The sequence below is a fragment of the Amphibalanus amphitrite genome, unplaced genomic scaffold (assembly GCF_019059575.1).
Source record: "Amphibalanus amphitrite isolate SeventyFive unplaced genomic scaffold, NRLGWU_Aamphi_draft 001277F_arrow, whole genome shotgun sequence".
In the NCBI taxonomy this organism is placed as follows: Eukaryota; Metazoa; Arthropoda; class Thecostraca; order Balanomorpha; family Balanidae; genus Amphibalanus; species Amphibalanus amphitrite.
The window spans coordinates 1-12,837 of NW_024882770.1; the positions used below are offsets into that span (position 1 = coordinate 1).

General features: G+C 52.1%; 1 protein-coding gene across 3 annotated transcripts; it reads left to right on the forward strand.

Moving 5' to 3' along the window:
- The first annotated feature begins 7,414 nt into the window (after positions 1-7,414).
- Positions 7,415-12,163, forward strand: LOC122371763 (uncharacterized protein K02A2.6-like). 3 transcript variants are annotated; one of them, XM_043348422.1, is made up of 3 exons: positions 7,415-8,201; positions 10,483-11,018; positions 11,346-12,163. In XM_043348422.1, exons 1-3 carry the CDS (start codon positions 7,520-7,522, stop codon positions 11,604-11,606), a joined length of 1,479 nt encoding a protein of 492 aa, XP_043204357.1. In that variant the 5' UTR covers positions 7,415-7,519; the 3' UTR covers positions 11,607-12,163. The 3 variants fall into 3 exon arrangements, with proteins under 3 accessions (XP_043204357.1, XP_043204355.1, XP_043204356.1); XM_043348420.1 differs by having other exon boundaries at positions 10,483-12,163; XM_043348421.1 differs by lacking the exon at positions 7,415-8,201 and adding an exon at positions 8,969-9,087 and having other exon boundaries at positions 10,076-12,162.
- The last annotated feature ends 674 nt before the right edge of the window (positions 12,164-12,837 follow it).

Sequence of the window (12,837 nt, forward strand, 5' to 3'; positions counted from 1 at the left end):
AGAGAGAGAGGAGAGAGAGAGGAGAGAGAGAGAGGGAGAGAGAGAGAGAGGAGAGAGAGGAGAGAGGAGAGAGGGAGAGAGAGAGAAGAGAGAGAGAGAGAGAGAGAGAGAGAGAGAGAGAGAGAGAGAGAGAGAAGGGTGGTGAGAGAAAGGAGGATAAGTATGAAGGTATGAAGGAAAAGACTAAGAGATATGGATATTACTTGTCAGAGACTTCAGGTGATACTACAGAGATTAACCCGCGAGTTGCTGGGGGGGGGCGTTAAACGCCCCCACTTTTTTCGCCGGGCCATAGCATAAAAACGGCGCGCCGCAGGCGCGCCAAATTTTGGGTACCTGTAGGGAATTGATTGAAGTTTATTGTGACAAAGTTTCAAAAAATCGGTCGGAAAATTTTTGAGAGATCGAGGTTTTAGTGACGTCATGATTTCTGAGTTTTCGACCAAAAACGGCATATGTTCAAAAAATCATATAAAATCACAGAATAGACATACAGACATGCCGTAAACGCCATTAGACTGCCAATACCATGATCAATCAAATGGCTATCTTCGATTATTGATTATCGTTCTGCATTTTCCATAATCTTGAACTGAATCTTGGCAAATTTTCGTGACTACTTCACGACCATGATACATGCATTTCTTAAATTGAATTTTTTGAGCCAAACACGTACATATATGACAAAATGAATGTCACCATCGTGTTCTACGCCCCAAATTACCTATAAAACATGTGTCACAGGCTGCGAATATCAGTTTTGATTTTCGGGGATATGTGCCTACCCGGTTGACCTGACCTTGACCCTGACCTATGCTTGACTGACCCCGACATGGAGCTGACACTCTTGTAGGCCTTATATGATGGATTGTGCACCGTTTGGACAGAGTTTATGACAAGAGGCGCCCATTGCGAAGTCCTGAAGTCCATGCTACTGAAAGCCCGATTTCAGGTGTTTGACCTGACCTTGACCCGACCTGTGACCTCAAAATTCAACTTTAAAGTACTCATCTGAAGCGTCTCGTCGCGCTCTTTCGTTTGCCGCCTCGTGCGTTTCGCTGCGCCTATTGGTTCTCGAGTTATCGGCTGGGGGCGTTTAACGCCCCCCCCCCCCCCAGCAAACGGTGGGTGGCGAAATACCCCAGCAACTGCCGGGTTAACAGTAGCGGCGGAACACCTTCAATGAAGGGGAAGGGGGCACTGCCGACTTTTGGTCCCATTCTTTCCATGCAACGCCCATAGGGCTTATGTTAAAATGCCAAAATCAAAGGGGGGACGGTGCCCCGGTGCCCTCCCCGTTCCGCCGCCTATGGAGATGAAAAATAAGTGAGCAAGGGATTTGAGAGATAGGTAAAGAGACAGGGGAGAAATGAGATTTGATTGCTCCGCTCCTAATAACACTTCCCAAAATAAAAAATAATTGGCCGTAATTATCGAATAAGAATAGGAAATTGTCAATTAAACGTCTGATTCGCTTACATCAATTCGCCCTATACCATGTTTGACATGTTTGCACCAAAGCCAATTTGCAGGCTATAGCCTATACATCGAGCCAGTGGTATATACTATACAGCTCCCGGTGGTATTGGTATACGGTATACCTGCACAGGGGCGTAGGATCCTATACAGTTGGGGGGGGGGGCCTCAGCCCCCCCCCCCCAACCTGCTGGTCAGCCCCCCCCCAACTTGCCAGGCAGCCCCCCCCCAACATGATAAAATATGGACAAATTAAAGAAAGCTCAACTTGGCAAAGTTACAATTTTGGGTAGTAGTAAAGCAGGCGTCACATTTCTTTTTGCAACCAAGGAAATGCGCTGTAGGTTAGGCTGTAGGGTGTAGGTTTTAGGTTTTAGGTGGTAGATTTTAGGTTGTAGGTTGCATGTTTTTGGTTGTAGGTTGTAGGTGAGTTTAAGTCAGGTTTGGTTAGGTTTGGTTTGGTTTGGTCCGATTAGAAAGCATCTCTGGAGTCTCGGTAAAGCGCCTCTCTGCTTTACGACTAACTACCCAATTTAGGCCTTAACCCTCGCATGTGTAGGGGGGAGGGTCGGATGGACCCCCCCCCCATGGTTTTTCGCGAATAACTCGCGTAAAAAGCGGCCGATCGCGACGAAACTTTCAGTACCCTCGAATTGATCAATTTTACACGTACCCTGAAAATTTCATGACCCTGACCCCAATGACCTTTGACCTGTGACCTCTTTTCCGAGACCATGTTTGGCCGGAATCGCCATTCCGCGTATGTTGGCTCGCATTAGCCGCGCGTTTGCAAGCTTTTCGTGGTTTCAAACGTTCAAACATGTGATTTGATGTTGCTCCCATGCATTAGGGTGGGTGTCAAGGTCACTTGAAGGTCAGGTCAGGTCAGTGACCTTTGGTGACCTCGGTTCACTTTTTCGAGTTTTAAATGTTTCTAGGCTACTTTTTGGAGCTGAATTCGAATTTAGCAACCATTTGAACATTTACGAAGTAGTTTTGGCACCTTCGTAACATGTTACGAAGCTGTCAGAGGCGGTTGACACGTACTACGAATACCCGTCACGACCCCTACTGGTTGACCTGACCTGACCTGACCTGACCTGGTCAAAATGCTTTAGGACATCATCTGTGATCAAAACTAACAGGATATTCGTGATCAGCACCCCGAAAAACCCCTTAGCAGCCACACTTTACGACTTTCTAACAGGTCCCGATTTTCCCGACTTTGGGTCATTGACCTGACCTGGAAGGTCAACCAATGACCTAGGACCTTAAAATTGGGTATCATCGGCTTCCTCTCGTCACGGGCAACACGCTCGTTTTTTCCGCGAAGCTCTAGCTCGATCAGGGGCCAAACGGCAAGGGGGGGGTCCAACCGACCCCCCCCCCCTACACATTAGAAGCTGGCAAACGCCGCACACATGCGAGGGTTAAAACTAACTGGGGGCTTTGAAAATGTGCATTACAATGGAGGGAGGAAATTTAATTTATAAAATGACTTTCGAGTCATTAGAAAGAACATACTAGCAACGCAAAACCAGGAGGGTATACATAAAAATCAACTGTGGTTTTAGCGTGGTTTTAGCAAGCCTGAAATAATCAATTGGTCAGCATGTTACACCAGTACAGCACTTGGGGAAAGATGAAAACTGCTATTCTGGCGCCGGGAGCGATCTCCAACTATCTCAAGCATACAGAATCGTGATTTGATGCACTCCTTGCAAGGTTAGATGAGTCACTTTTGCAATGTTGACCTTGCGTGACGTCATTTATGACGTCATCAAGGTCATATTCGTTTTTCGTCAATAACCTTGATCAAATTGAGCTAGCGAGCCGGGAAAGCCATCAATGGACTCAGGAAGACCTGCCGAATCGAATGATATGCGACATGACGTCCTTCGACCAACTTCGTGACCTGGGGGTGCTGACCTGACCTTGACCTGAGGTCAAAACCCTAAGTTGACCTGACCCGAACAAAAAGTATATCATTCGACGCGCCTGAGCGAGGCGAACACGATGCAGCCAAAATCGCGGCTCTGCGGCCATTTTTTGCGAAGTTATTCACCAAAAACTGAACCGGAACTTGGGGCACTTGACCTGACCTCAGAGGTCACCGGTTGACCTAGGACCTTAAAATCGGGTACCAATCTCTGCGTCTCGTAACGGCGCACACGCTCGTTTTTTCCGCGACGCGCTAGCTCCACCAGGGGCGAAACGGCGAGGGGGGGGGGTCGTACCCGCCCCCCCCCCTCGGCCGGCGCGTATGTAGAAAACCAATAGGTCCGGCGAGGGCTAACCGAATATGAAGTCTCAGCTATGAAGTAACAAGGACAAACTCACGACACAACAATAACTATATAACGGACAATAAATCTTCCATAATTTTCTGGGAAACCCTGTAGAATATAGAACTGACTGAGTGTACTCACTTTGCATGCCTGATTTTGTCTTGCATGGTGGCCATCTTCTCGTTGTCCCCAGCATCAATAGCGAGGGCCTCGTCCATTAGATCAAGGGCCTTTTGGTAGCCGTCGATTGCCTGCAGCGGTGATGCAGAGACAAAGCAAAACATCAGTACAGACTACAGAGATAGCTACAGCCAGGTATAGTTCGTTTTTTTTTCTCTCTAAGTCCAACCCTCACTGCAAGCATAGGCGTAGGAACGTTTTCGAAAGTGGGGGGGGGGGCAGGCTCCCAGAGGCCTAAAACCTAACCTACCCCCAAAATCCAATTTCTCCTCGGATTTCGGCCACTTTGTTTTCGCAAACATGCTCAGAGGTAAAAAAAAATCGAGACAAAAAAGTGTTTCAAAAATTTCAGGGAGACTATCGTCCAGAAACACATCCTGATGGACGCGTCGCCCTGTCCTCCGCAGCCGTTGGCACCTATGCAAATTACAGAGGCATCCACAAATTTATTTATTACGAGCGAGTGTGAAACGTGCAAAGCGAGTCTATTCAATATACCTATAAAAAAAAAAACAGAATGAACGGCCCAGTTTGACTCAGGCCTGTAACGTTTTTAACCCGCGCACCGACGGGGGGGGCGGATATCCCCCCCCCTGAGGTTTTTCGCGAATAGCGGGAAAACCGCGGCGCGTAGCGCCCCGAAATTTGGTATGACTATTCCCTCATCAAGTTTACACATGGTGTGCAAGTTTGAACCTCCTACCTTTCAAGGTCAGGTCACCAGGTCACTTTGAATGACCCAACCTCAAGTCACTTTTTTGCAACTTTGTCACCGTGCCAGAGCTACAGTAGATGTTGGAGGCCTTTGAAAGTCGCAGGATGTTATTAGGTCATTAGTAGCTACAATTTGTATATCTCGGAATTTTGATATCGGTGACCTAAGGTCAGGTCAATTTCGCGACCTCCCCATTATAAGTCAATGGGGGAAAAATCAACTCCCTGTTTTTACCACTAAAACGGGTCGGAATGGCCCCATATATCATACATCACTTCATATACGATCAACCTTCACTACCTTGACGTCTGTTTTGCTGTTGGGCAGCTGTGAGGTCATGTGACGTCATCAAAGGTCACCAAAGGTTTTTGGCCAATAACTCCGTACAGGAACAAGATACAGACGCGTGGATGGTCTCATTGTGTTCAGCTCGTCAAGACGCATCGAATGATATACATGATGACCTCGAGGTCACGTGACCTGAGGTCAACCTTTGACCTTGACCTTTCGAGGTCAACATATATATCATTCGATGCGGATTGACGAGAGGATCACGATGCTGCCCTTAGTTTGTTCCTATCTTGACTAATTCGAAAGTTATTCGAGAAAAACTCTCCATATCCAGCGCCGCCATTTTGACTTTTTCGACCCCTGTGACGTCATCTTTGACCTGACCTGAAAATGACCTTAGTAAAAATTGTAGATCTTGACCGTGCGTATCCGATGCCGTTTACCGCTTGTCGCTATCTTGCTTCGTTCTCGAGATCTCAGGGGGGGGGGCGGTCATCCGCCCCCCCCCCGTCGGTGCGAAGTTGGCGCAGACCCCCGTCGGTGCGCGGGTTAAAAGGTTTATATATCAGCGACCTCTGCAACTGGGCTGATTGACTTATTAGAGGCCGGTGTGGGACCTTTAGAGGCCGGTTTGGGCCCTCCGAGACCAGTACAGGGCCTGCAAAGAGCAGTTTGAGACCTTTAGAGGCCGACTTGGGTCGTCAGTGGCTAATGTGGGTCATTACAGGCCAGCATGGGCCCTCAGAAGTCAGTGTCGGACCCTAAAATACCGCCATGGGCCGGCGTTGGACCCCAGAGGCCAGCAGAAGGTCCTCAAAAACCAAGATGGGCCTCAGAGGCCGGCATCGGGTCTTCAGAGTTAAGAATCCAGTGTGAGGCCCTAAGAGGCTAATGTGGGTCCTTAGAGGCCAGCATGGACCCTTAGAGGTCAGTGTGGGACCCTAAAGGACCGTCATGAGCCGGCGTTGGACCCCTAAGGCCAGGATGAGCCCTCAGAGGCAGTGGCGGCGGAATAGGGGGTGCAGGGGGTGCAGCTGCACCCCCATCGAAAAACATGGGGATGCAAACATATCTTTTTGCACCCCCAAAATCCGTACAAGGGGCCCGTCGCACCATCCAATACATTTTCTCCTGAAAACTAGTGATCGGGAAACGAACACTGATGTGGAATCATCCGGGATGTCCAATTACGGTCAGGAGCGCCCCATGCTAGTCTTTGGGGCCCCACATCGGCTAGAAGTGTCCCGAGCCGCGTTTGGTGCTCCATGTGGCACCTGAGGGCCCCCACGACGGCCTTAGAGCCCAGAGGGCCCTTTTATGACGATCTCTGAGGGCTTCCACGACGACCTCTGTCCCCTGGGGACCTATAGCGACCACTAAGGACCCTCATGACGACCTCTGATGATCCTCTTGAAGGCTTATAAGGGCCATCACAACAGCTTCTGAGGACCCTAGGACGATCCCTGAGGGGCTGACGGCCCTGACGACGACCTCTCTGGGCCCTCACGATGGTCTCTAAGACCCAACGCAAGCTGAGCTCCAAAGGCCCACGCTGGCGTCTGAGGGCCCCACGACGGCCTCTGAGGGCCTCGACGCAGGCAGGCTCCAGGGCCATGATGACCTCTGAGGAAGTGCAGACTTATCTTCCTGTAACAATGTTTTTCGGAAGTCCTCGTCTTATATTTCTCGGAGCCTCAGCTGCAACCTGCGAATGCCTAGAGCTCCATATACCGGGTGGCCCAGAAAAAACGTTCCCAACTTTAAATCAATATTTCTCAGAAAGTGATAAAGATACAACATTGAAACTTCGAATAGTCAATGCGGCACACATTTTCAGTAAATGGTGTGATTTTCATGGTGTTCGGTAAATAACTTTTTAAACGGTTCGAGTTTCAAGCATGCCATGTAAAAATTACTTTTTTGCTCCGATGTTTACTAAAAAAATGTGAGTGAACGGGTCACTTTCACCCCGCGGCACCGCGGCCTAGAGCCATGACTTCTACTGGCAGCTAGTCCCATTGATGGTTCGGGTCTCAGGATGACACATTCCCTCAGGCAACCACGATGGCTCTGTGCCAGCGGCATCGGAAGAAGTTTCCAGTTTTCTAACCATCTTGTGGCTCAAATGCTTTCCTGGCTGACATTCCTGGGAAAAGGTAGCTTTTCAACCATCTGCTGGCAATGTTGTTTTTCATAAGCTATTCCATGTGGTCTTCTGGCACAGGAACCAGTCTGCTTTAGTTTGTTTTCTGTGGTATCGTGATCCTGTGTTGGGAACTTTCCATCATGCCGTGCCTGTGTGCGCCGGGCGGCGCCGGCCGAGTAGCGCGGGCGCGGACTCGAGCGCGCGGACCAATCGGCAGCCGCCACGGCCGCGGTGACCCCGCCGAGCTGACCTGCGCGGCGGTCGGGTCAGAGAGTGCGCGCGGTGCGGCCGGTCGAGGCCGATGTGTCTTTCTTGGCGCTTATTTGAACTCTTTCGTTACGTATTTCATTCTTGCTTTTACGTTAATATACTACATTGGCGACGAGGATCAAGAATTAAGTTAATAGCGCTCAAGATATCAAGATGTATCAGGCACCAGCTCCGCCGGAGTTCCTCTCCAAGCCGGGACAGCGTCCTGGTAACTGGCAGGCGTGGTTCGAGGACTTCATCATGTACGGTGAGGCCAGCGGGTGGTCTGATTGGTCTGACCTCCGCAGGACGGCGTTTCTGTTGACATCTGTCGGTGCAGAGGCACGTCGTCTGTACCGCGCTGCAGTCTCAGTTGACGATGCTGACCTTAAGAGCGAAGGTAGCGTGTCTGATGATCATTCCGGAACGCACCTACGTTTTGATAAGGCCGTAAGCGTTCTCAAGAAACTGTTTGCCAGTGACGCTGATGTTCGTTCGGCACGTTTGCAGTTTCGACAGATTAAGCAGCGTCATGGAGAGTCCAATGTCATTTTTCTGGCAAACCTGAGAGAGGCAGTCGCAAAATGTAATTTTGGGGAACTGACTGATGAAATGCTGCGCGATGCTTTCATTGAAGGATGCATGTCTGATCCGTTACGTGACAAACTGATCATGACTGACCGACTGACCCTCTCCCAACTGGAGGAACTGGCCGCCGCGCACGATCGTGGTCTGCAGCGGAAGGCCTTGCTGCAGGGCACCGTGAGCTTCCAGTCACCAGCACCAGTGGAGGTCGCGTTCGCCGGACGCCGGACCAGCGCCCCAGCGCGGAGGACACCACAGAAACAGCTTGCAGGTGGGAAGTCTGGGACATGTCGGGCGTGTGGTATGAAGGGCCACTGGGCTAAGGATAAAGTCTGTCGAGCCAAGTCTCAGAAGTGTTGGAAGTGTGGGTCTCTGGGCCACTTCAGCAAAGGGACCCTCCCACCTTCAAAAAAGTTAATGAATTGGCATGAAAGTGATGTCGCTCGGTTCAGAAAGTGCAAAAACGAATATCTACCAAATTTCATCGAAAAATATTCACCGGTTTTCAAGATATTAGACTTTTACTTTTGTTTACTTTTTGGGATCTCCGCTGTTCCTAGCGACTTTATTTGAAAGTGCGGCATTTGTTGCGCGCAAAGCAGCATATACCACCGCGTGCTTCAAAACGTTTTAGTCAAACATTTGACGGACGTTCGAAAGCCTGATGACGTCATCAGATTCCCGTAATGGTTAAGAGATAGGGACCACGCTGGTCCCACCCTGCTGGTAAAGGGAAGAAATTTCTTGAACACCATAAAGCTGCGGGGGTTGCGACCAGGATAAATGGTGGTTTCTGAGCCTGGCCGCAAACTTGGCTATCTCAACTCAAAACTAATGTTAAGGTGGGAGGGTCCCTTTCAGCAACTGTTGTCCCAACCAGAGTAAGAGTGTCGATGCTGTACAAATTCTGTCAGTGTCTGCCCAAGATGTCAATGCTGTTCGTGAGGTGCCATGTCCGTACTACACCGTGACCATCAACAGACACCCAGTGAGGATGCTAGTCGACACCGGTTCTGCGGTAAGCATCGTTCCAGCGAGGCTCTACCACCAGAACTTCAGCAGCGTTCAGCTGCGGCCAGCAGGTCCGCTGTCTCAGTGGAACGGCAGCGGCATCAACGTCCTGGGGAAGATGACTGTGACCGTCCGTGGATCTGACTCTGGAGAGGTGCTCGCGGACATCTACGTCGCGGTGTGACAGCTGCCACTCATGGGCAGGGACCTACAGCAGCAGCTGGCACTGACCGTGCGCCACGGCAACGTGGTCTGTCAGGTGAGCAGTCAGGTGCTGCCAGCGATCCGAGGGTACGTGCACAAGGTACGTCTTCGACCTGACGCCGTCCCCGTGCAGCTGCCGCTGAGGACAATGCCTTACGCTCTGAGAGATGAGGTAGGTGCCCATCTGGAGGACTTGGAGCGGCAGGGTATCATTGAGCGAGTGGATCGTGCTGCATCTCCATGGCTCTCACCGATCGTAGCCATCCGTAAAAGGGGAGGTAAAGGTCTACGGATTTGCCTCGACTTGTCAGAGGTGAACAGAGCTGTCATCTCAAATGGTCATCCAATTCCTGACATGCAGGAGATGCTGGAGAAGCTGCGTGGTGCGAAGTGCATGTCGACTCTAGACATGAAGTCGGCGTACCACCAGTTGGAGCTCCACGAGTCGTCCAGGGACCTGACGGCGTTCATCCACGACGGCCAGACCTGGAGGTATCGAAGATGTTGCTTTGGGTTGAAGAGCATGCCGCAGTGCTTCCAGAAGCTGATGGAGTGTGTGCTGACCGGTGTTCCAGGGGTGCATGTGTACCTCGACGATGTGATCGTCACTGGGGGCAGTCGGCAAGAGCACGATGACCACCTCCAACAGGTTCTTCGGCGACTGGAGGACCACAACATCACGCTGAACCGTCAGAAGTGCAAGATCGGAGTGATGTCGGTGGACTTCCTGGGTTTCACCGTGACTGACGGCAGGATCTCCGTGTCGTCTGAGCGCGTCCAGGGCCTGCGTAGCCTGGCGGTGCCGAAGTCGAAGAAGGAGCTGCAGGCTGTGCTGGGTTCCCTGGGCTTCTACTGTAAGTTTGTTCCAGGTTACAGTACCCGCGTCGAGTCTCTCAGACGCCAGCTGAGGAAGGATGCTCCAGAGTTCGCCTGGACTCCAGAGATGGATGCGGCGTTCAACGACGTCCGGCAGGCGATCCTCGACTCTGACGCCCTGTCGATGTTCGACCCCAGCCTGCCGACCGTTGTCACGACGGACGCCAGTGACGTCGGCTTGGGAGCCGTCTTGAGCCAGGTGCATCCTGAGGGCGAGAGAGTCGTCGCCTTCGCTTCGTCCACGCTCAACGCTGCACAACGGACGTACAGTGTCACAGAGCGTGAGGGGTTAGCGTGCGTCTGGGCCTGTGAAAAATGGCACAAATATCTGTGGGGTCAAGAGTTTGTGCTACGTACCGATCATGCTGCCTTGAAATCGCTGTTGACTGTCAGGGGTGTTGGTCGTGCCGGCATGAGGATGTCTCGCTGGGCGGTGCGCCTGATGAACTACTCGTTTGCAGTGGAACACGTCAAGGGCCAGCTGAACCCGTCTGACGGCCTCTCCAGACTGCCGGGACCGGAGCAAGAGGTCGAGGATGACGAGTCCGAGCTGGTGGCCTGCCTCGCCGACGAGACGTCAGCCGTCAGCCGTGAGGAGCTAGCAGTAGCGGGACGGGAAGACGCTGAGGTAAGGGCCCTGATGGACCAGATCCCTCGGGAGTGGCCCCGTCGCTTCAGTGATGTTGATGACGTCCTCAGGCCGTATTTCCGCTGTAAGCAGGAGCTAGCTATCGACGGTGAGCTGGTTTTGCGTGGTGAACGGATCGTGGTTCCCACTGTGCTCAGACCTCGGTTGCTGACGCTGGCGCATGAATCCCACCAGGGCATCGTCCGGACCAAACAGCGGCTTCGAGCGCTGTTCTGGTGGCCCGGAATGGACGCAGCGGTGGAGACGACCATCAAGGAGTGCCCAGCCTGCATCGTGGCCGACAAGACGGCGAAGACGAGGTTCGCACCACTCAGTCCTGTTCCCCTGCCAGCTGCAGCCTGGGATAAGGTGGGACTTGACTTCATCGGCCCGATGGTAGGACCACCAAATCAAAGGTATGCGATAGTCCTCGTAGACTATTACTCGAAATGGCCAGAGATGGCGTTTGTCCGTGAACCGTCAAGTGATGCTGTCATTGACTTTCTGCTGACTGTGACGTCACGGGAGGGATGGCCAAGGGAGGTTGTCACTGATAACGGTACTCACTTCACATCTGTGAAGTTTGGACAGTTTCTGAAGAAGCATGGTGTCAAGCATGTCAGAGTGTCACCGTATCACCCTGCAGGTAGCGGTGCTGTAGAGCGTTTGAATCGTGACATCAAATCTGCTCTCCAGATGGCGGACCAGCAGTCGGTGGACCGCCGACAGTACCTGCAGTCCTACCTCCGCACGTACCGAGCGACGCCGCACGGAACGACCGGCCGGAGCCCGTCCGAGTTGCTCCACGGCCGGCAGATGCGGACGGACCTGGACAGCGCAGTCGCACCGGAAGGTGGCAGCACCGGAGACGCCGCCTTGCGACAACGGGTCAGCCGAAAGCAGCGCCAGATGAAGCGACACTTCGACAACAGGAAGCGGGTCTGCACCGTCTCCTGAGTGCACTGGAGTACCGGAGGCCGAGGTGGACCTGCCCTGTCAGCCAGTCACAGACTCTGCTGCGTCGTCGACCGTCGGGCTGCGACGGCGAGCGCCAATCGCAGTCGACGCCGCTGCCAGCGCTGCCACTGGTGACGTGACGTCGGAGCAGTCGTCCGTCGCCGGAGCAGCCGCAGCGCCTAGCCTACCTCACGACGCTGGCGATGGTGCTGTTCATCGTGCTGGTGGAGATCACCAGGCGGGAACCGGGACGACGACGACCGAGCGTGCGGGTGACGAGTCGGCGTCACCTTCGGAGCCGGCTTCGCCGTATCGAACGCGTAGTGGACGTGTCGTACGTGCGCCGGATCGCTTTGTTTAAGGGGGGGGGGAGAAAAGTGTGGTATCGTGATCCTGTGTTGGGAACTTTCCATCATGCCGTGCCTGTGTGCGCCGGGCGGCGCCGGCCGAGTAGCGCGGGCGCGGACTCGAGCGCGCGGACCAATCGGCAGCCGCCACGGCCGCGGTGACCCCGCCGAGCTGACCGGCGCGGCGGTCGGGTCAGAGAGTGCGCGCGGTGCGGCCGGTCGAGGCCGATGTGTCTTTCTTGGCGCTTATTTGAACTCTTTCGTTACGTATTTCATTCTTGCTTTTACGTTAATATAGGTACTACATTTTCCTTATCCGGTCGATTTACTGTTTGATCTACTGAAAGGAGGGTAATCAGCAGTAATCCATGCATCGTGCCACTCCTGCTCGAAACATGCTTTGGTGTTGAAACGAATGACATCCATGAGCACCATTTTGACTCAGTATTTGAATATTTGGCACATAAGTGAGACAAAAATATTTAACATAAGAACATACGTGTTGGTTTCATTCACGTGCTCCATTTTTTATTCTTTTTTATAACATGGGACGTCTAACCCAATCATCACTATCGTTTCACATCGGCAAAAAAAGCAAAAAGGTCTTGCTTAATTCAACTCAAGATTGCCAGCGTGAAAATGATGGTATAGTGTTATTATTTGGCATACCAATGCGCAAAGAAATGACGCAAACTTGATGAAAATTTTGGCTCGCTATTTGTACTCGTATTTGATATACAGGCCTCCAAAGTTCGGAACGTTTTTTCTGGGCCACCCGGTATACCCGGTTGCCTGGTTGGCGGCCGCTCCATTCCTGGCAACGAAATGGCTAAATGTGCTTGTTTCAAGTAAAAAATATAGCACCAGAGACCGTACGAATGTGT

What these genes read in the sequence shown, in the direction of transcription:
- LOC122371763 (XM_043348420.1), top strand. Translation starts at nt 7,520, where the DNA reads ATGTATCAGGCACCAGCTCCGCCGGAGTTCCTCTCCAAGCCGGGACAG. An exon ending in ACCACAGAAACAGCTTGCAG is followed by an intron (nt 8,202 to 10,482) that starts GTGGGAAGTCTG and finishes ACTCGTTTGCAG; the next exon opens with TGGAACACGTCAAGGGCCAG.